At 39.5% G+C, this 22,822-nt stretch overlaps 1 protein-coding gene across 11 annotated transcripts in view; it reads right to left on the bottom strand.

Moving 5' to 3' along the window:
- The window catches only part of LOC101702041 (ankyrin repeat domain-containing protein 26), a 36,603-nt gene extending 14,709 nt beyond the window's left edge, over nucleotides 1-21,894 (bottom strand). For 3 of the 11 annotated variants that reach the window (XR_015448042.1, XR_015448043.1, XR_015448044.1), the window contains exons 1-7: nucleotides 21,755-21,894; nucleotides 17,664-17,703; nucleotides 16,690-16,832; nucleotides 12,476-12,590; nucleotides 12,144-12,317; nucleotides 6,479-6,585; nucleotides 2,081-2,153 (exon numbers count right to left, since the gene is read on the bottom strand). Coding sequence is in view for 4 of the 11 variants with exons in the window: in XM_087203169.1 (XP_087059295.1) it covers nucleotides 2,081-2,153; nucleotides 6,479-6,585; nucleotides 12,144-12,317; nucleotides 12,476-12,590; nucleotides 16,690-16,832; nucleotides 17,664-17,687 (636 nt within the window). In the remaining 7 variants the exon portion in view is untranslated. Of the gene's footprint in view, nucleotides 1-2,080; nucleotides 2,154-6,478; nucleotides 6,586-12,143; nucleotides 12,318-12,475; nucleotides 12,591-16,689; nucleotides 16,833-17,663; nucleotides 17,704-20,108; nucleotides 20,214-20,365; nucleotides 20,505-20,864; nucleotides 20,985-21,754 lie in introns of those variants that run through there. The other 8 variants (XR_015448047.1, XR_015448048.1, XR_015448045.1 and 5 more) reach the window with 5 other exon arrangements.
- Between the last annotated feature and the right edge of the window lie 928 nt (nucleotides 21,895-22,822).

Below are 22,822 nucleotides of genomic sequence, written 5' to 3'. Positions count from 1 at the left end.
ACAGGAAAAAAGACAAGAATAAATCCTGTGGAGCAGTGATTGATAAATCGAAGCCACACAATCACTAAATAGAAAGATGTAACTAAATATGTCCTGAAAATGAAGGTAGACTGAAAGAATAGACACTGCATAAGTGTTTTCTGCAAAGAAAAATTTAGGGTTAGAGGGAAATCATTTAAAGCAGGTAAGAAAGGACACACACACACACACACACACACACACACACACACACACACACACAGAGGAGTGGGGGCAGAAGAGAGAAGGCAGAGAAGAGAGAAGGGAGAAGAGAGAGATGACCAGTCAACCAAATACCAACTTAAACCAAGGAAGAAAAGGAAAAATATTAAGAATAAGGTATGTAAAGAACTAGACTTTTGTTCACTCTTAAAAAATTACCACTTTGTATTATACTATAGTTATTTTTATAAATACTAAAATAGATTAATTTAATTACTATAACATAATTCAATTAAACATGCCATCTACCACTACCTGAGAAATGCAGCATAATACTAGAGAAGAAAAAACAAAAAGTTACACCAATTTTCTATTTAGAGAAAGAATTGCTAATGAGAATACTAAAGAGAAATGTACATCTTGAAAACATGTATCTAGTACAACATGGAGCATGCTGAAAAAAAGGTTAAGATATTTTAATATAAAATCCTAACCTAAGTTCAGAGTTAAAGGATACTAGAATGTACTGGAACCTTCTTTCCTATTTATATACCTCTAATTTGTTTCCTTCTTATTTATGACATATTTCTTCAAGATAACTCACCCAAAATTATATATTCTAAACATTAAAAGGGAATATAATTTAGGCCATATTTTTAGAAATTTAATAGACTTGGCTATTACATAAATCAAGCATACACTACTTGTAAAATTATAAAAATGCACTTATTCTAGAAATCCACTTATTGACATTAAAAGTATTGCTTAATACAAAACACCTTATTCCAAGTGTTCAGGATAACCACAAACATATTTCCTAATCTCTAGTAGCTCACAGTAATGCAAGAGTTTAAAATGAGTATTTTGAAGTAAAAAAACTTCTAAAACTTGAAATGTTAGAGTGAGATACAAGGATTCTGATTGGGTATTTTTAAAAACCTTTTATAGAGCAAAAAATTTCTTAAAGCTTTACCATATGGTATCGAGAGTATCTAGTCCTAGAACTGGTTATTATTTTGGGTAAAACATGAATTCTTCAATCAGATGAAGAATTTTAAATACAGTACCCTCTTAACGGAAGAATGACTTAGAAAACACAGTGTAGTCAGCTGTGGTGACACATTAATTCTAGCACTCCGGAGGTGGGCCAAAAGGACCCAATGTTCCAGCCCAGCTTGGGCAACTTAGTGAGACCTTGACTAAGATAGATAGATAGATAGATAGATAGACAGACAGACAGACAGACAGACGACTGAGGATGTAGCTCATTGCAAAGGCCCTATGATCAACTCCCAGAAGCAAAGTAACAACAAAAAAGAACTGTAATTCTTTAGTAATACAAATTTTAAGAAACAGATTTAAAATTTCTAAGTTTAATCAATTTCTAGTATTATTTTAATCTAAAAACAGAACCAAGAATAGAAAAAGCTCTCATAAAAACTGTATGATACTGAAATAAACTACCTAAGAAAAAAATATATTTATGTGCTCTAAAGTTTTGAAAATAAAGGCACCCAAATTCCATGATTATTATAAAGACTAATAGGATCCATTTTAAGATTTATTTAGGCATGAGTATTATAAAAGCCATGGTAGTATGATTTAAAACTCACAGTAAAGTATACTTATCCAAATAATCCTTGACCAAATTTTATATTTCCTCTATTGTGAGAAAGTTTTGCCTAATACAACTTTCCTGTCGTTATGTATTTTCTAGCCCATTACTTTTTTTTTCAGTCCCCAGTACCTCAGAGTATGGACCAATTATTCACCAAAGGAAAAAGAAAAAACATTTTCATATAAAACCATGGTAGGTAGGCCACTGCTAAATTTTAAGACTAAGCCCTATACAAAGCAAAACTAAGAGGAAGAAAATTAAATTCACAAAAGAGCACTTTACCTTGTTATTAAAATTACAGTCATCCTCATCCAATCCAGGCTGCAGGTCACCAGGACCAGGTTTACTGGAAAACCTTTAAGGTGAAAACAAAAGAAAAGCATGTGAATTTTGTCCTTAAAAAAAGGTGAAAGATTAGCTATCTGTACAGTGAATGACGTCTCTTGGTTGGTCAATTAAAATTTGACCTCTGCTTTTAAAAAGCTTTTAGTTACTTTTTTCTATCTCCTTCCAATTTATGAAATGGTCAGTGGAGATTCACTTCCATTCCCACATCAGAGAGAGACAGCCAACGGACTGGCAGAGCCTGAGAATAATTTCTCTTTACAAATTGCCTGACCTGAATGCTGAACTGAAAATGGAACCAATGGCTGACTTAAGTTTTGCTGCTCAGACTAAAGCAAACTTGATAACTTTAATGTAGAAAGACACACCATCCCCTTTCCATAGTCTATCTCCGATTCAATGACTAAGCAGGATGTGATGATTTAGATTGAAAATGTCCACTGTAATTCTTCTGTGTAGAAGGTGTTTGGATTATGGGGATGCTATACTCATCAGTGCACTCTTCCATCTGCAAGTTCAGTAGCTGAACATGCTCTCAGGAGGTGGGGCCTGGTTGGAGACAGGTCACTGGCCCATGAGCTGGAAGGGTATATTCGTGTCCCTGGCTCTTCTGCCCTCTCACTGCTTCCTTCGAAATTTTACCATGCATATTATCAGATCACAGTGCAATGAAACTAGAAATCAATAGCAAAAGAAACCACAGAAACTATGCAAACATAAAGAAATTAAGCAACACACTTTTGAAAAATCAGTCACAGAGGAAATTAAGGAAGAAATAAAACAGTTCCTACAATGAAATGAAAATAGAATTTATGGCACACGATGAAAACACTCCTATGAGGGAAGTATATGGCAGTGAATGCCCACATCAGAAAAATAGAATGAGCTCAAATAAACAACCTAATGGTGCAACTCAAGGTCTTAGAAAAAGAAGAACAATCCAAACCCAGAGGGAGTATAAAGAAGGAAATTATAAAAATCAGTGTAGAAATCAATGAAATGGAAACTAAATAAGCAATACAAAGAATCAGTGAATTCAAGAGCTTTGAAAGAATCAACAAAATAGATTAAACCCATAGCCAATCGTAACAATAAAAGGAAAGAAAAGACACAAAATAATGCAATCGGAAATGAAACAGGTAAAATCACAATAGACACTGCCAAAATCCAGATAATTATTAGCAACTACTTTACAAACAGATACGACAAAAACTGGAGAGCTCAGAAGAAACAGAGAGATTCCTAGATACATATGAACTACCAAAATTGAACTAAAAAGATATAAAAATCCTGAATCATCCAGTCTCAGGCAAGGAAACTAAAGAATTAATGAAAAACTACCGACTACGAAAAGCCCAGGACCTGATGGGTTCACAGTGCAATTCAATAAGAACTTCAGGGAAGATCTCACGTCAATATTCCTCAAATTTTCTAATAAAATTGAAAGATGAAGAGTACTTTGAAAATCATTCTTAGAAGCTAACGTTATCCTGATCCCAAAATCAGACAAGGATCAACCAAAAAAGAGAACTATAGGCTAATTTCTCTAACAAAACATAGATGTAAAAATCCTTAACAAGATACTGGAAGACTGAATGCAACAAATCATCAAAAAGATCATACACCATGACCAAGTAGGTTTCATCTCATGGAGTCAACCCGATAAATGTAATTCATCACATAAACAGAAGCAGGGACAAAAATCACATGATCATCTCAACAGATGCAGAAAAAACCTTTGACAAAATACAACATTCATTCACGATAAAAACTCTGAAGCAAATAGGTATAGAAGGCCTTTATCTCACCATGATAAAGGCCATTTATGACTAACCTACCGCTAACATCATATTAAATGGGGAAAAACTGAAAGCCTTTCCTTTAAAATCAGGAACAAAACAAGGAGGTTCATTATCACCACTCTTGATCAATGTATCCTTGAAATATTAGTCAGAACGATCAGGTAAGAGGAAAAAAAGGGATATGTATAGGAAAGACAAAGTCAAAATATCATTATTTGCAGGTAACATGATTCGTTATTTGCAAGACCGCAAAACCTCCACAACAGACTCCTAGAATTGACAGTCAAATCTAACAGTGTACCAGGACACAAAATAAACACAAAAATCAATAGCATTCCTGTATACTAATAATGAACACATTGAAAAAGCAATTGGGAAAATAATACCATTCACAATAGCATCAAAAAATTAAATCCTTAGATATTAACCCAACTAAGGAAGGAAAGACCTCTACAATGAAAATTACATCACTCTGGAAAAGGAAATTGAAGACATCAGTAAATGGAAAGATATCCCGTTTCTGGAGAAGTATAACCAATATTGTCAAAATGGCCTTACTTCCAAAACTGATATACAGATTTAATGCAATCTCAAGCAAAACACCAGTGTCATTTCTCACAGAGCTAGAGAAACAACTCTATATGGAATCAGAAGAGACCCAGAATAGCAAAAGCAATCCTGGATAACAAAAGCAAAGGAGGTGGCATCATATCCCAGACTTGAAGTTATACTATACAGCTGTACTGATTAAAAACACATGGTACTGGCACAACAACAGGCATGAGCATCAGTGAAACAGAACAGAAGAAACAGAAACAACCCCAGGCACACAGAACTGTGTGATCTTTCACAAAGGAGCCAAAAACATACATTAGAGGAAACACAGACTCTTTTTTTTTTATTGGTACCGGGGATCAAACTCGGGTCCTTGCGCTTGCACTTGTGCAGCAGGCAGCGAAACCACTGAGCTAAATCCCCGGCCCAAAGATAGACTCTTTAATAAGCGGTGCTGAGAAAACTGGATACTTACATGCAGAAGATTGAGTCTACGTTCATATATCTCACCATGTTCTAAACTAAAATCAAAATGGATCAAAGATCTAAATGGTAAAACAGAAACAATCGGATGGAAGATAAAACAGGTACAATTCTTGAAGTCATGGGCATAGGCAAGGACTTTCTGAACAGAACCCCAATGGCACAAGAAATAATATAGAGAATCAACAAATGGGATCATATCAAACTAAAAAGCTTCGGTACTGCAAAGGCAACAAACAACAGAGCGAAGAGACAACCTTCAGGATGGGAAAAAATTTTTGTCTGCTATTCCACAGGCAGAAGACTAACATCAAGAACATATAAAGAACTCAAAAAAATGAGACCTTCCAAAATAAAAGACCCAGTTGAGAAATGGGCAACCGAAATGAAAAGAAGACATTTCTCAGAAGAATAAATGGCCAGTACATATATGAAAAAATACTCACTATTGCTGGCCATCAGAGAAATGCAAATTAAAACTACATTGCAAATACCATTTTACCACAGAAAGAATGGTTATCATCAAAAAAATCTAATAAATGTTGACAAGAATGGGGGAGGAATAAAAGAATTTAAGCAAAAAAAAAAAAATGGGGGGAGGTGAGGAACTTTTCTACATTGTTGGTGGGAATGTCAACTAGTCCAACCACTAGGAAAATCAGTGTGGAGATTCCTTAAAACACTAAAAATAGAAATTCCATTTGATCCAGCTACGCTCCTTCTAGATATCTTCTCAAAGAGTTAAGATCATAGCACAGGGATACATGCATATCCATGTTTACAGCAGCACAATTTACAACAGCTACAATTTTGAAACAGTGTACATGTCCATCAACAGAAGAATGCATGAGGAAAACGGTATTTATATACAATGGAGGACTACACTGCCATAAAGAAAGATAAACTTTAGGCATTCACAGATTATTGGATGCAATTTGAGAATATAATGTTAGGTGAAATAAGTCTGACACACAAGTTCAAATATTCTCTTATATGATAAACAATATATATACAAAATAGAAAGTAGGGAGAAGTTCAAACACTTCCCCAAACTACCTATTTCATTGTTTCAAAAATATTTTAATATATATACTAACTGGTTTCATTTATATTACTAGTTTATCTTAGATCACTGAAAAGAAAGTTTTGTGTTACATGTTTCTTTTTTGTAAGAATCCTTTTGGTTTATGTCTTGTACTCTGAGGAAGTACTTTGAAGATAACAATACACAGTGTATTAACTGTTGTTATTCTCTTATTATTCATAAAAATAGCAAACATCAGTCAATATTACTGTATAACAGAGCATGAATCCTCCCATACAGTGTTCTTTGTGTTGCCCAATAAAAATAATTGCTCTCTGATGGTTGGTGTTGATTTTTTTCATCATATCCCAATAATTTTAAGTTAGCCTTCTTCATGTGACTGTGCATTATTTATTACTACTCTAGAACACCACTAAAGTCTTGTTTTAAAAAAAGAACAAACAACTATACCTTTCCACCTCATCCACCGCGTGAATATTTGTTTCTGCCTTTATAAACAATTCTGCTACTTGCTGTCTGTTTTCCCTTAGAGCAAGCAAATATGGTGTGAGGTCATCCTGTGAATGAGCAGAAACAATTTAGAGTCCACACAACCACCTACTTCTCAACTGAACTTGTAAAGGACCCTATCACTCTAACCTAGTACCGTAGACCCTAGACTTACAAACTCCATCAGTTCCGAGGGCTGGTTATTAACTAAGTCAATACAGCAGAGATCTGGATGTTTACCTGGGCACACACTATAGGTAACAAGAAGCAGATGAATCTTCCATTAACCTCATTAAGCAAGTTGTTCATATGTCAGGCCAGTCATGACTGGAAGGTCCACTGTATAGAGAATAAATACACAGCAGTCTCTTCCTCCTCATTATGCTTCCACAGGTGCTGTTCCTGAAAGGCACTACCTCTCCCTAGGGTTGCTACATGAGCTCAGTGTCAAAACTCGCCCCAGACTTTCGCTGACTGCAAGGATCTTTCCTTCTATCACAGCATTTATCATGGTACTTTGGAGTTATGCAGTGTCTCCCACCTAAATCAAAAGCATCTTGAGGGCAGGGGCTGTATCTTTTATCTCAGTAGCCCCAAGCCCTAAAGCATAGTAGTAAAAGACTGAAGTATTTTTATTGAATTGATGAGCTAAGTTATCCCTAGTGCAGGGTTCTCAGTCTATATTCCAAATAATAATTTGCTACAAGTTCTATGCCTCAACAGATTCACTGATCACCTGTTTGAGAAATTATTATAAAACTGTGCATTATTTATTCAGTATTAAAATCTCTTTAACTTTGCTTTATTCCTATTTGACAATACTTTTTTCTGGCAAATATCAACATCTGAGGAATTAAGTGTTTCAGGGATACAGTGTTGAGAGCTGCCCAGGAACATGGGAGTTTCTTCTGGGTTATGGAGGAAACATGCTGGATTCCAAGTATGGTGTCAGGATCCAAATACATATGTCAGCCAATCCTGCTCCAAATGAGTCCCCGGGACATGGTCACTCAATTGTGAAATAGGCTCCAAATGAACTTTGACTGCTTGTTACTAAACTGTCTACGGGGTTTTCTCCTATTATTAGAAGAAAATTTTATCTTAGCTGATAAAAAGCCCAGTACCAAACTTTGATTCTCACTTATAATGATAATCCTGGGATCCACATGCATATCTACTGTTTTTAATAAGTTTTCATTCTGTTTCCATTCTGATTGCTAGGGCTATTTCTTTGTTTTAGGGAAAATACTTATAAATCAGAGGAAAAACTATGATGGTTTATCAATTAAAAGTCTAATACTGCCCAATATGGATTAATTTTATTATAATTAAAACCATTAAGTCACTCATTTTTTTCGGGGGGTACCAGGGATTGAACTCGGGATCTTGTGCTTGGAAGGCAGGCGGCGGTACCTCCGAGCTAAATCTCTGCCCCAGTCACTTGTATTTTTAAGGGACAATGCTGAAGAGAAAGAATATTGGTGGAAACAGGCAAAACTTACCCAATTGTAATCATAATTAACCTAATAATGCTTGTAGACATTCTAACAGGAACACGATAATTTACAGTATGAGAAAAAGCTTTTTAAAACAACTTCTAAATTCAATTCCATTTCTAAGAGGGTACTACAAAATATAGATGACATTCTTATACATTAATATAAAATATCATGAAACTCCTTACTCTTTATTAAAATATACCATAATTCAAGAGCTGTAAACTCATAAAGGCACAGTAGTGGACAGGAGGAAATACAGAGGTGGGTCAATAGCAAACTGGAGAAAACAGGAGAGCTTCAGATACAGGGGGCACGCTCCAACAGTCATATGGGCTCCAAAGAGACTAGTTCTCCTTTCAGAGAATCTTGAAACCCCAAGTTCTGGTGGAGTTTCGTGAAATTTCAACGTGGAATCTATGTACGGAGGCAAACTGAATACAGCTAAGAGCCATATTTGGTCCACAGTCTTTTGCTATATCTCTGCTGTGCATGTGATTCCAAATGGTTGTGTACAAAGCAAATGTCTGCCTGTAAAAATCCTTCTTTAACATCATGTTTTTCCAAAAAATGAGGTCCAGAGCCTGGGGATTTAGCTCAGTGGCACCATGCCTGCCTGGCAAGCATAAGGTCCTGAGTTCAATTCCAGGTACCAAAAAGGGGGGGGGGGTCCCCCACAATGTAATGAGAAAGATTCATTATACCTATTTTAATAATTTTGCAACTTTAATTTATCCTCCATTTCTATGTAATTCTCCCCCACTGTTAATTAAATAGTTTCATAGGCGTGCTCAAACTAAATTACCAAAAGAATTCCCAACTGGGTGCGGTGAGGCACACCTGTAATCTCATCACTCTGTAGGCCCAGGCAGGAGAATCCAAGTTGGAGTCCAGTCTAGGCAACTTAGTGAGACTGAGTCTCAAGTTTTAAAAAGGGGCGAGGAGTGCTGAATTCTGGGGATGTAGGCCAGTGGGAAGACCCTAGGTTCAAGCCTTAGTACCACACACAAAAAATAAATACAATTTTTAAAAAGCACTGTCATCTACTTTCTTACTAACTTCACTGATTTCTGCCAGGGCTCACTGAACTTAACACATTGAGACAGTCTATCACATGCCTTCAACTAAAAACAGGTTCCTGGTTGCTACTATTCAGCTGAGAAAATCCTACAAATAATTAACATCTGTTGACCTCATCCTCTGAACGATAATAAAGAGATGTAAAACTCTTAAAGATTCAGCCTTGGCTTAACCATAAGCAAATTTCTGCAGAGCTTCTCAATGGCAGTGAATGACTGCAGGCTGGCGGGAGAGTGGTGGTATCCTGCAAGGCAACAGCTTGATACTCCTTTTCACTTCCCATTGACAGAGGTAGAGAAAGACAAGTGAAAGTTGAGCTAACACAACGTGTTGGAAAGGAGAGACTGGAAGAAAGTGGTATTTAATCTAACTCTTCCACAGATTTCTTAAGTTTCCAAGATTTGGGTATTCACCATTCTACTTATCTATTAAATGGTTCTGAGCTATATCAGGATCCTGGGGAAATATTTTTCAATATTCATGTCCAGGCCTTAATAGAATTACTGATTCAAAATCTCAGGGGAGAGTCTCAACTTGTACATTTTCAAAAGTTTCCCCAGACCACTGAGAAGCACAAGTCTAGACGAGAACTACAGAACCTAGAAAGTCACTTCAGTCTCATCTCTCATCCACACAGCCAGTTCTTTTCACCATTTGGGGATTTGGCCAAAAGGAGGGAAAGTAAGAGATAGTTACTCTCTGAAAGCTCCATTTAATCCTCTTCGGTAGGAGCAGAACAGGGACTAGTAAATTCAAAATCCAACTGACATCATTATATAAACCCCTTATCTCCCAGCTCCCAGCAAGACATTGTGAGACCTAACTAACTCCATTTTAAAGTTTGACTCCATCTTCGAATAAGACAGTAAAGTGGCCTTGACATAAATTCCACTTCACTGAAGTCAACTATTCCTCTAGTCTCCTTTGTGCCCATAAAATAATGATAAAATGTCCTTGTTCTGTGGGACAACAGATAAAAAAAGGACACAGCTCCTAACTCAATCCTCTGTCTGCCCAGAAAACAGACGCTCCCGGGCCCATTATCTATAGAACATTCTGTCAATTTGCTGATTGTTCCTTTTTCCCATAAAATCTACATGTAGCCACCCCTCAACCCCTGCCCCATGTACACCCCATACTTGCTAAATATCAACCAATCATGTAACTGCTAAATGGAAAATCCCCAAACCTTGCTGTAGCCACAGTAAAAACCCTGATTTGAAATTTGGGGCTCTCAATCCTGATCCGCTGTGTCGGTGACGGTTGAGTGGCCCTGCTCGAGCTTGAATAAACGACCCTCGTGTGTTTACATTGGAATCGGCTCCTTGGTGGTCTTTGGGGACTTCGCGATCTGGGCACAACAATATTATAGGTTTGAAAGCAGAATATACAGTGTTACAGGGCAGAGGATTTAGCTCAGTGGTTCCATGCCTGCCTCACAAGTGCAAGGTCCCAAGTTCAATTCCTGGTACCAAAAGAAAAGAAAAAAAAAAGAACAGACTGTTCCATTGGTTCCTGTTTCGGCCTGAGAAGAAGAGAATGTCTGTTAATTATTTGTTCATTCTCCCTTGTTTTCCACCTAATCACCATCCAGCCAACGCCAATCTGGCTTCCTCAGAGTTCTCCTAAAATTGCAGGTTTGCAACCATACAACATTTTTCCTAACTAAGAATTTTTATTCCCAAGCCAGGTACGGTGTCACATGCCTGTAATCCCTGCACTGCAGGAAGCTGAGGCAGGAAGACTGCGAGTTCAAGCCCAACCGGGCCAACTAAGCGAGACCCTGTCTCAAAATAAAAAATAACATAAATGGGGCCGGGGATTTAGCTGAGTGGTTTTGCCACCTGCTGTGCAAGCGCAAGGACCTGAGTTCGATCCCTGGTACCAATAATAATAATAATAATAATAACAACATAAAAGAGCTGGAGATGTAGCTCAGTGTGAAGGCCTTGGGTTCAATCTCCAGTATTAAAACAACAACAACAACAAAGAATTTTTATCCTCAGAACTGAAAATCGGACACACTTAAATACTGCATTGTTTCTCTGGTGTGAGAAACTGAAAGTGAAAATAAGGACTAAAATGTGTAATAGATATTGGGGAATGGTAAGAAAAATGTTCAAACGGGAAGGGGAACAAAGGAGGGGGAAGGAGGATAGGAAGGAATGGAAAAGAAAAAAAGTGAAAACAAAAGGAAAATAGAGAAACAAAGTTTTTGTATACAGAGAGGGGAGGGAGAGTCAAAGGAAAAGGGGAATGGAAAAACACAAGAGGCCGGATATATTAGCTAGTGGGCCAAATTCCCTATGATGAGTGTTATCATTTGTATATCTAAAATGTACCCATAAATATTTTGGTTCAAAAAAAGCCCAAAACCAATCGAAGAGCAGCCTGTCTATATACATAAACCAGAAAAATATTTTTTCAAAAACAAACAAACAAACAAACAAGGGGCTGGAGGTTTAGCTCAGTGATGCCACACCTGCCTGGAAAGCACAAGGTCCAGAGTTCGATCACGGGGACAAAAAAAACCACAAAACCAAACTAAAAAACCAAATAACCCCCACTGGCCTGCATATTCACGTTCCCTTTCCATTTTCCCAATTAAGCGAGACCACTGAAAAATGAGTTGCTTTTATGACTTATCAACAGCAACAAGATTTCCACGTATTATAAGATGCTGTTGTTCTGTTTAAGTTTTAAAATAAAGCCTACTTCCAAGGCAAATTTTGCTGTCCTGGGTTGTTTTATACTAATTAAGGGGAAGAAAAAAATACTTTGGTGACTATAAATCAGAAAAAAGAAAAGATTTACTTTTTTAAAATCCAGTGTTTTCACAAATATTGTTATAAATCCATAAAAGAAAGCTGTACCCTCTAGTATTTCTTTACAATTATCAACATTTAAAGTGAAATCTTTAAAAAGTTATTTTAAATACTGTATTTTCATTCATGGAATGCTTGAGCTTAGGAACAACTGACACTACCTATATGTCACTGTTAACATGAATCTACTTCAAATATTTTGGAAAAAAATTGGTTGATCTATACCTTATTTTTGGCCTCAGTATCTGCATGGTGTGAAAGCAGTTTTGCTGCTATCGATGTGTTTTCACTACAGACAGCATAGTGGAGAGCAGTGTTGCCGCTGGCATCCGCAACATTCGGATTGGCACCATGTTCCAAGAGAACAGTCACACACTCCTCCTGGTGCCATTGTACAGCCTGTGGGTATTGGAACAAGAGACTTGTCAACCAAGGAACTCAAAAGAGACCTTCCACACGCCTCACCAAGTAGTGATATTTAAATTATATCGATTCACTGTTATCTTCAGTATTTAAATACAATCCATCTCATGCTGAAATTGTTGCCTGCTACCTACCTTAATCAGAGCGGTACTGTTCTCACTGCCACAGGCGTTGATGTCACACTTCCTCTTCACCAGGAGAGTCACCACTTTCGGATGGCCGGAGGCACAGGCAAAATGCAAAGCAGTCCTATGATAGTGAGAAAGATTATTAGGAAATTACAGAGCTCTACTTCAAAATGCACCATTATTCTGGTAATCATGAACATTAAACAGCTTTCAAAACAAGTATTTAATTTTCTTCTAAAATGTACAACACTTATTACTCATCAATTAATGGAAGCACAGCCAGGTGACTTTGTGTTGGGGGGTCGGGGCAGGCGGGGATGGAAGCCAGGGTCTTGCACATACTAAGCAAGCGCTCTACACTGAGCCACACACCACCACTCCCATCCCAGAGCAGCCTGCTATTACAGGAAGAGCACGCTTTGGATTGAGCTCAACTTGGATTTAATTTCTCCTTTAAGCTCTTACTCTCTAGCTATCTTTTACCCTTTCTATGCCTCAATTTTCTCACCTACAAAATGGTGACTGAAAACAGTTGTCTCACAGGACACTACTGTGATGGTTAAATAAGGATTCATGCAAAATATTTAGAACAGTTTCTAGAATAACTCAATAATTACCAGATATTGTAATTACTACTTAAAAAAGACAAAGACAACATTTCAATTCAGTAAATCAATTGCATAAGAAGGTGCAACTATGGCAGGTTCAGCACTCAGCCTTTGGATATGAAGCCCAATCTGGTGAGTCAGTGCTGGCACAAATAAAGTTGGCTCCTGAGAAAAAGGTCTCAGTGTCTCATCTCTCTACACAAAAATCCTGCAACAGCAGTGGCATTTAAAAATTGTTCTTCCTATAGAGTCATCACACAATCCATAGTGCTTTATACTAAGTACAACATGACATAGCAACAGGTCTATGGCAGCTGTGGTCACACGGTTGGTATTTGAAAACTACTACAAGGAAAGAGGCCTGAATATCAGTAAAATAAGACAAAATAAAATAACAAGCCTTACTTTGATTTTCATTTTAAGCTGAATAAAACCCAGGATTCAAATGGGTAGGTATGGCCCATTTTATTCAGTATTATATTTATAGAATGCACAGAATCAAGTATTTTAATGCTTAATATTAGCACTAGTACTGTTACACATTTTCAAAAGAGCAGTTAACGAGTCTTTCATAATTTCCTATCTTCAGAGCATGTTTTTATTCGAAAAGAAAGAGGAAAAGCTTCAACTGAAATTGAGTTCTTACTTCAGTTTTGAATCTCTCAACTTGCTAGACTGAACAGGTAAGCATGATAACAGGTATTCAGGTTATGTTTGGTAAATAAATGGACTGAAAGAATGGATACTGTGGGGGAATATAAATTAAACCAATATTTCTGCAATAGTAATAATCATTTATATTTGATACCTTTTACTTCTATAAAGGTACAGTTAAAATGATCTGTACTTGCACATATGCACTGAGTCTATACTAAAATGCATAAAATTAAGCGTATGTATAATAAAATATATAAGCACAGATGACTCCTTTACTTCCAAAGCAGCTAAGAGGTGGCAAAAATACCAATGCACACACATACACAAAGTGAAAAATTATTATCTGTGCTAATCAATATTCCTCTTGTTCTCCTGCTTATTCACAGTGAACTTTGATTAGGATTTTATACATAGTCGCTGTAGAAATCACAGGTAAGAGAAGGGAAACAAGGGCACACACGACTATTGACAAAACTAATCACATGATGATCCAAAAGGCAAGACTCAAAAAACATCAAAATACTGAATGAATACTGAGTATGTTTTCTGGTGTCAATGAAAGTAAAGTTAGAAACAAAAAGAGAAACCCTTGAATATTAGGAATACAACAAACTTCTAAATAATAACAAAGGAACAGAAAACTTCACTTATCATTCAAATGCCTGAAAATAAATTTTACCCCATTTTGTACAAGTTTTTTGGACAACGCTTTAGTCTATTTATGTATATGAAAAATCAAGCTGACGTTTTTCTCACTTGATATACCAGACTGCATCTTTCCATGTCAACATACGTCAGTGTCTATGCCACCTTCAATGGTCATATATTATTCTATCCTATGAATGCACTACAATTGATGCAATCTCTGCGATGGAGTCTCCTTAATACATTGCTATTTTAAACAATGCTGAAGAAAAGCAAATTACATGTGTATCTGTGTCCTAAAGATATTTTAGTATCATGGAATTAATGGGTAGAAACATGCTTTTTAAAAACGTGGTACAGTACTTACATCAAATTATTTGAAAAAGTCATTAGCCATCTTAAAAGTTTAAGCAGCAATATAAACTGTTCCTCATCTCCACAAACTTTGTAGATGTGAAACAGCATTTCATTCCCTTTTAAAATTAAATTCCCTTTACCAGGGACTCTATTTTTTTTCTATGTTTATAGGTCACTTGTCGAGCTGCAAAAGAGTACTTTACCTAATTTAGAGTTCAGTATAGCTTAGTGGTAATCCCCACCTTCAAAATAAATAAATTAGAATTCTGTATTTTTTCTCTGATGATTTGAAAAAAAAATCTCTCTGTAAAATGAAGATACATTTTTCATCTGATGTATGTTGTACACGTTTTGCAAGTATGTTGCCTTTCATCTTATCTTTTTTCTAATATAAAGGAGAGTTTAATTTTTCTTTTGATAGTCAAACTTCAGAATGCCTGCTTTTTTACAGGTGGTGTGTTTAGCATGCACCAAGCCCTGGGCTCAACCCCCACCACATAAAAAGAAAGAGTGCTTGCTTTTGAGGTCATTCTTAGGAAAGCACAAATAGGCATTTGTGTTTTCTTTTGGTACTTCTCTCATTTCGTATTATTTAAAATTTTTTATCTATACTCCAGGAATGTTTGTGAAATAAAAATCTAGCTCATATTTTTCAAACAGTTCACAGCCATTTCATTCATGAGTAATTCTGATTTTTCAACTAATACAGATGTCACCTGTATCAAGTTCTACATTCTTGCAGCTATTTGAGTGTTTCTGGATATTCTCTTAAGTTACATTCATCTATCTGTCTTTTTGGCTGTTAGTAAACAATTTGTGAAAATAGCTTGTTTTGATACCTAGGAAGGCAGGTCTTCACCACATTTTCTTAGTGACAGCACAATACCAAAACAGGGTATGTGAAATCAAGTGTTCTGTGACATTTTTATTGGGTTTACATAAAACTGCTAAACAGAAAGCTCACATTTTGGGACTAACAAATCTTTCGAGTCAAGAACATGGAGCCATGTTCCCATTTCAGTTTCCATGTAAGGTTCCTCAGTAAAGAACATACATGCACGGGTGAATACTGATAGAAAATGGATACTAGATTTTATCAGAATAAGTTTTAGCCCTGAATTTGATATATTATGGAAAATATCTCCTACCGTACCATTTTCTTTACAATGTATACAACAGTTCTCTCAATGTGATTTTAAGAATAAAATACTATATTCACATTTGTTACTGTGGTTAAATCACTTTTAAGTAGTCAAAAAAGTAATCTATAACCTCTCATTGAACGTTGGTTTTATTTTGCTGCTCATAAATATTTTGCTGCCTGGGGATAGACCCCCTCCAAGGTTTCCTCTCCTGGTGGTGGAAGCCTCCCCTATCCCAACCCCTGCCCGCCTGCCCTCCAGCCCTCCCCTATGGCCTCCTCTTTCCCTCGTCACCCCCTCCGGCCCTCCCTTGGCCTGCCTCTCCCACTCCTTTCCCTGTCCAGCCCTCTCAGTCCTTGGACCTGCAGCACCATCCTGGCCCCACCTGCACGCCCTTCCCCGCAGCCCCATACCTGTGCTTCTTGTCTCTGTCAGTGACGAGACATTTCCGCAGACCGAGGAGATACATCATCTTGCCTGTGTCGCCCACGCTGGCAGCCTTGTGGAGCTTGCCCACGGGCCTGGGGCGGACCCTGCGCTTCAGACCCCCGCAGCTGCCCTGAAGGCCTGCGGGGCCCGAGGGCTCCTGGCCTCTCCTGCTGAGGCCAAAGAGCTGCCTCACAGCTGAGACGTCCGGCATCCTAGCAGCTGCCCCTCCCCTTCAGCTTTTTTCTGCCTCCGAAGTGAAGCCAACCTCCAACCTCACAAGCCACAGTGTCCCAACCACTAGGCTCTGAGGCTAGGTTCCAACTGACTGGCATCTGCCACCAAGCAACGAGGCAGGAGCCTAACTGCCGCTGCGCATGCTCACCAGGTTCTCAGTATGCAGGTGCACCTGTCCACGTGGGTCCTGCAGGATGCTGAGCTCCAAAGCCGTGTGGGCAGTCTTAAGGCCCAGCAGCACACGAGTCCACCAACCAAGGCAGGAGAGAGGCGAAGACCACGAGGATCATCCTTGGGGGAGGACGAGGAACCATGGGTGGTGCTTCAAGGTGGTGGGTATCATGGTCAGAACCTGCCTGCCTCTGCCTCCTCCTGTAAAATACGTCTCTTGGATCCCTGGATTTTAGCTTTTTGTGTGTGTGTGTGTGTGTGTGTGTGTGTACGTTAAAAGAAAAACACACTAAAATTTGAGTCTGCTCCATCCCGTATTACTAAAAAGTCTTTCCCCTTGTAAATACTTCATAGCAGGATAACAAGATATAATTTACAAAGATGACCTGTACAAACTATGCCTCGGGTATGAGTAGCAACAGGTGTTTTTTCAATACCTGAGGGGAAAAAAACCATCAAAACTGTAATTATGTACTGAAAGGATGACCTATTAGAATATATAAAAATGCAAAAACTACTCTAGCTTTCACATGACTCTACCACTACACTTATATCAAGTACAAACTGATGTTTCCGTACTTATATCAAGCTAAGAAAACAATGTCAATGTCCTTTTCTAAACTATAAAATAACTCCTTTAATATTCATTTCTCACATTTCCATTTACCCTGAGCTTTAGAAAGTGTTTTTGCATTTTTATCTGGAGTCTCTCCCAATGTGTTAGGAAATAATGCAAACATTACCATCCCTATTTCATGGGTAAGGAAACAAGAAAGAGGGCCATACAACAGCACCCTCAGTATTCATGCCCAACAAAACCAGGGACAGTGGTGGCATTAGAACCAGATCTAGATTTTAGAGCTGGATAAATCTTCACTTATTCTAGGTCTCACACAGGTATATCCATCCTTAATTGTATCTCAAACACTGATAATCAGCTCAATTTCTTACCTTCAGAAGTGCTTGCAAAGGCATCTTTCAAAGAGTCAATCTAAAAGAGAAACAGATTAAAATCCAATGTTTCAAGCTATTTTTTTCTGCTTATGGACTTATTTCATTGACAAAAAAACTAACCATTCAAATTTCATTAAAATTTACTTTAAAAATGAAAAGTTTATGTTACAAATTTAGTACAGTATGAGAGCCTAAGAATCTAAACATCTAATATGCTACAGTTTTACACTGAAATTTCCTGGTATTTTATCCTCAGCCACCAACTCTCTTCATTTTTCACCTTGCTCTTTACTTCAACATGTATTTGCTGATTAATCCAAACATGTAACTTGAGCTCCCCAACTTCTATCCTGATTTCCAAAGCTCTATATCCAAAGAACTATCCCAACTGGACGCCCCATCTAATTTCACACCCAACCTATCCCAAAATGAATCTTCCTGTTCCCCAGTATTAGTCCCTCTCTAGATTAATGGCAATAACAATTCAGTCAGTCACTCTAGGAGAAACCTATCTGGTAGTAACAATTTTTTCCTATCCCTCATCAACTGCTCACAAAGCCTATCAATTTCAAGTTATGAATGACTCAGAACTGTCCTGTCCTTTGCAATACCAGGGCTATAGTTCAGGACTTCATTATGTTTAACATGAATGATTTCAAAAGCCTCCTTGCTAGTATCCCTCCTCAAACTATAGCCTGTCTAAACACTTCCTCCCTGAAGACAGAATGATGCTTCCAAATCACAAACTGTACCACCGCTTTACTTAAAAAGAAAAAAAAACTTAAATGGTTTATCAGTATATAGAATACAAACTCACAAACTCTTCAATAACATATATTGCTCATACTGAACATGCCATTTTCCTTCACACCTTTTTTTTTTTTTGTACTAGGGATCAAACTCGGGACCTTGCGCTTACAAGGCAGGCGGCAGAACCACTGAGCTAAATCCCCAACCCCTTCATACCTGCTTTTTTTTTTTTTTTTTTTTTGGTACCGGGGATCGAACTCGGGTCCTTGCGTTTGCAAGGCCCTTCATACCTGTTTTTTACGTGCTTTCCTCCGAAATGCCTATTAATCCTTGCCACAGAACCCCCACCTAACCTTTAAAAGTCTTTCTCTGCTGTATACCTCCAATAATCGATTTCAAACAATGCAACAATGGACCATCTAGTTCTCCCATGTGCATAAGAACCATATCTTTGTATGCTCAATTACACATTATCACAGTACCTTCATTATAAACCACCATCCATTCATTCATCCATCATACATTTACTGATTTATATTAAATAAATCATGGCCTTCATTATACATAAGGGAAGAGCAGATTTTCTACTTTCCTTGATTTTATTATATTTCATAACTGCTAAACGAAATCTGTATACCTGAGGAATTTAGACAGTAATATAAAAGAACAGGGGCTTATTCTGAAGTCTGAAGTTCCAAATACAGAAAAAGACCCTCAAAATTAATCCTTTACATACTTATATCACTTGTTATTCTTAAAAACATGAATATGTGGGCTGGGGATTTAGCTCAGTGGTTCCACCGCCTGCCTCGCAAGCTGAGGACTCAGGTTCGGTCCCAGGTACCAAAAAAAAAAAAAACAAAACACAAAACCCATGAATATTTTTCATGCAAATAACAAGCACAAATAATTCCCCCCCACAGTACTCCTTCCCCACATCGGTCTCTGAAATGCATGTGCATTTACAGACATATTCAATACTCATTAAAAACATACTCAGATATGCATATACAAAACTACAACTGTAATAACTAACACAACCAAACCCCGCACAGAAACAGACTTTTGGAATTCAAGCAGTGGGGCCATATTTTAAGTAACATCAAGTTTCACAAAACATAATTTTAGACAAGAATCTGGTTAAGTCCACTGAGTTCAGTATGAGACCCCCCCTTCTCCTTGCAGGATATCTAACATAGGCAAAATCTATTCATTCTATAGAGACCTAGAGCATACAGCATCAAACCTTCCACCAAACCTTCATAATCTTTAACCTACTTCTAATTCGACTTCTAGACATTTATACGCACAAGGAAATAATTATATATGTACACAGATTCATATACAAATGTGCCTGTCCCTGGACTACAGAAAAATGTAAAAGCCGGCAAAAGTCCTATGTTAAATAATGATACCTATATATAGGGTGCTACTATTTGACAATCATGATTTAAAAGAGTAGGGCTATGGAAAATGTTTCCATTATTCTGATAGCCCGTAAGACGCTTCACCATTCCTATCCAAGGAATACCGGGGAAAATGGGATCCAGACCCGAGCCGCACACCACCCGGGGGATCGGGGCTTCATTCTCCTCCCTTCTGCGGAGGCGCAGGCCGCCGGAGGCAGAGAACGAATCAGGACAGAATTGCAAAGACCCGAAGAGGGGGTGGAGTGGGGCGGGAGTACTCTACCTCTTCCCAGGTGGCTAAAGGCACTCCAGGCGTCAGGGCAGCGGAGACCGGGCCGTGCGGGTCGGTCGGCGAGCGCGCGGGCTGAGGCGGGGCGGGGGCGGGGGCGGCTGCTGCGACGCGGGGTCCGCGGGTGGGGGCGGGCGGGGTCCGCGGGTGAGGGCGGGCGGGCTCCCTCCCAAGATGGAGGCGCCGCGCACCTGGCCTGTGCAGGCCCGAGTTGGACGGGGGACGCGGTGGACTCGGCCCAGGCCTCTCACCTGGGACGGAGCGCACGAGCCGCTGCAGCTGGCCGGAGGCGAGGCCGCGCGAAGAAATGGAGGCGCCGCCGGCCTAGCCGCGCCTCTTGGTCCAGATGGGCCGCAACCCAGCGCTCGCTCGGTGACGCTTGAGATGCTTGAGATGCACGGGACGCACGGGACGCAGGCGCCGCAGCACCGCCCCGCGCGCCCCCGCCGGCCCCGCCCAACGCGCCGCTGGCTGCCCGCAAGTGCGCGACCCTTCTCAGGGCGCCCGCGGGGGATTAGAGGGTGACTTTGGTTTAGGCGCAAAAATAGACGCGGCTCAGCTGCGGGCGCCTGCGCCGAGCCCTGGCGTCCCCTCAGCGTCCACCCTGCGGATGGAGCCCGGAGCGCCCCAGTGGGCGTGGCCTTCTGGGATCCCGGGACTGGATGCAGAGGCGCAGGCCGCCGGCGTCAGAGAACGAATCGGGACAGAATTGCAAAGGCCCGAAGAGGGGGTGGGGCGGGAGTACTCTACCTGTTCCCAGGTGGCTAAAGGCACGCGAGGCGTCAGGACAGCGGAGACCCGGCCCTGCGGGTCGGCGAGCGAGCGGGCTGCGGCGGGGCGGGGGTGGCAGCTGCGATGCGGGGTCCGCGGGCGGGCTCCCTCCCAAGATGGAGGTGCCGCGCACCTGGCCTGCGCAGGCCCGAGTTGGACGGGGGACGCGCCGGACTCGGCCCAGGCCTCTGACCTGAGACGCAACGCACGAGCCGCTGCAGCCGGCGGGAGGCGGGACCGGCGGCTGCTCGCGGGCGACCCCGCCGGCCTAGCCGCGCCTCTTGGTCCAAGTGGGCCACAACCAAGCGCTCGCTCCAGGCGCCTCTGCCAGCCCCATACACAGAGCACTGGTTCTTGTTTCCATATTAAAAATCCAGAGTCCTGGGTATCCTTCCTCTAACAATACCAATCCAGGAGATCAAGAATACAACCAAAGACTACATTTTAAAAAAGCTTTATATTCTTTTTTAATTGACACATAAGTCTATGTTTGTGGGATATGATGTGAGACTCTGATACAAGTATACATTGTATAACGAATCAGGATAATTAGCATATCGAGCATCTCAAACACCATTTCTTTTTGTTGAGGATATACAAAATCTAGCTATTTTGAAACAATACATTATCATTATCCACATTACCCTATTGTGCAGTAGCACATCCAAACTTACTCTTCCTAACTGTAACCAACCTCTCCTTATTTCCCCTCCTTCCCTCTTCAACCTCTGGTAAAGCAGAATATTCTGTTTTCTCCACTGTGAGACCAACTTTTTTAGATTTAGATATCGTCTTGGTTACTTTCTTGTCACTAAGACACAATACTTGACACCCACAACTTAAAGGAGGAAAGGTTTATTTTAACTCACAGTTTGTAGAGGTTTCAGCTCATAGTTAGCTGTCTCCAAGGCAGAAAGAAGGGCACGGTGCGGGTGTGGGGCGCAGAGGAGAGACTGCACTTATACCCTGGCAGGCAGGAAGTACCTAGAGACAGATCCACCCAGGCCACGCCCCCGTGACCTAACTCCTCCCAACAGGCATTTAGCTATAAACTCATCAGAGTGCTCCACCTATGAGCTCATGAGGCTTGTGAGCGGGGGGACAATCTGGATATAAACCATAACACATATGAGCCAGATCATATCATATTTGTCGTTATGCATTTGCTTATTTCACTTGAATCTGATCTTCAAATAAGCGCCATGGGTGCTATCTTTATCAAAACTCTTTATAACTGATAAGAAACTAGGACAAAAAAAGTCATATATCTATGGCAAAGTAAAGAAATTTCAACTTACAATTTTTCCTTTGGTATTAGTCAAGTTTTCTGTTGCTGGAAACAATAAACAACAGGCACAGCTTAAAGAAAGACAGGTTTAATTTGGCTCACACTTTAAGGAAATTCAGTCAATGGTCAGGTGGTTTCAAAGAAAACGCATCATGGCAGAAAAGCTGCTTAGTTCATTGTGGTTGGGAAGCAGAGCAGGGGAACAGTGCCAGAGAGGAAGGGTTAAGGGACCAGACTTAAACCCCAAGGCCTCCATGACCCACCCAAACACACACAGAAATGTGCTCTAATCCCCCAGGTGGATCTCAAAGCCAATCAAGTTGAAACTCCACTATGTCAGGTCCCAGCCCTTCACTTCATACCTAAACACATCTCCTTAAATCATACTCAGTGCTCCTAGTTCTCTTTCCTTGTGTCTTTTTTATCAGAGTAAAACTGGCTTCATAGAATGATTTAGAAAGTATTCCCTGTTCTACTTTTTGGCAGAGTTTGAGAAGGACTAGCGTCGATTCTTCTTTAAAAGTACAACAGAATTCACCAGTAAAGCCATCTGTGCTGGGATGTTTTTTGCAAGAAAAGTAGTTTTTGACTATTAATATTTCTTTTTACTTGTGATTGATCTATTCAGATTTTATTTTTCTTAATTCAG

The sequence above is a fragment of the Heterocephalus glaber genome, unplaced genomic scaffold (genome assembly GCF_053883595.1).
Source record: "Heterocephalus glaber isolate CG9 unplaced genomic scaffold, H.glaber_assembly_v1.0 deba00001788, whole genome shotgun sequence".
NCBI classification, from domain to species: Eukaryota; Metazoa; Chordata; class Mammalia; order Rodentia; family Bathyergidae; genus Heterocephalus; species Heterocephalus glaber.
The sequence above is the reverse complement of the archived record's forward strand: the minus strand, read 5'-3'. Positions and strand labels throughout refer to the sequence as shown.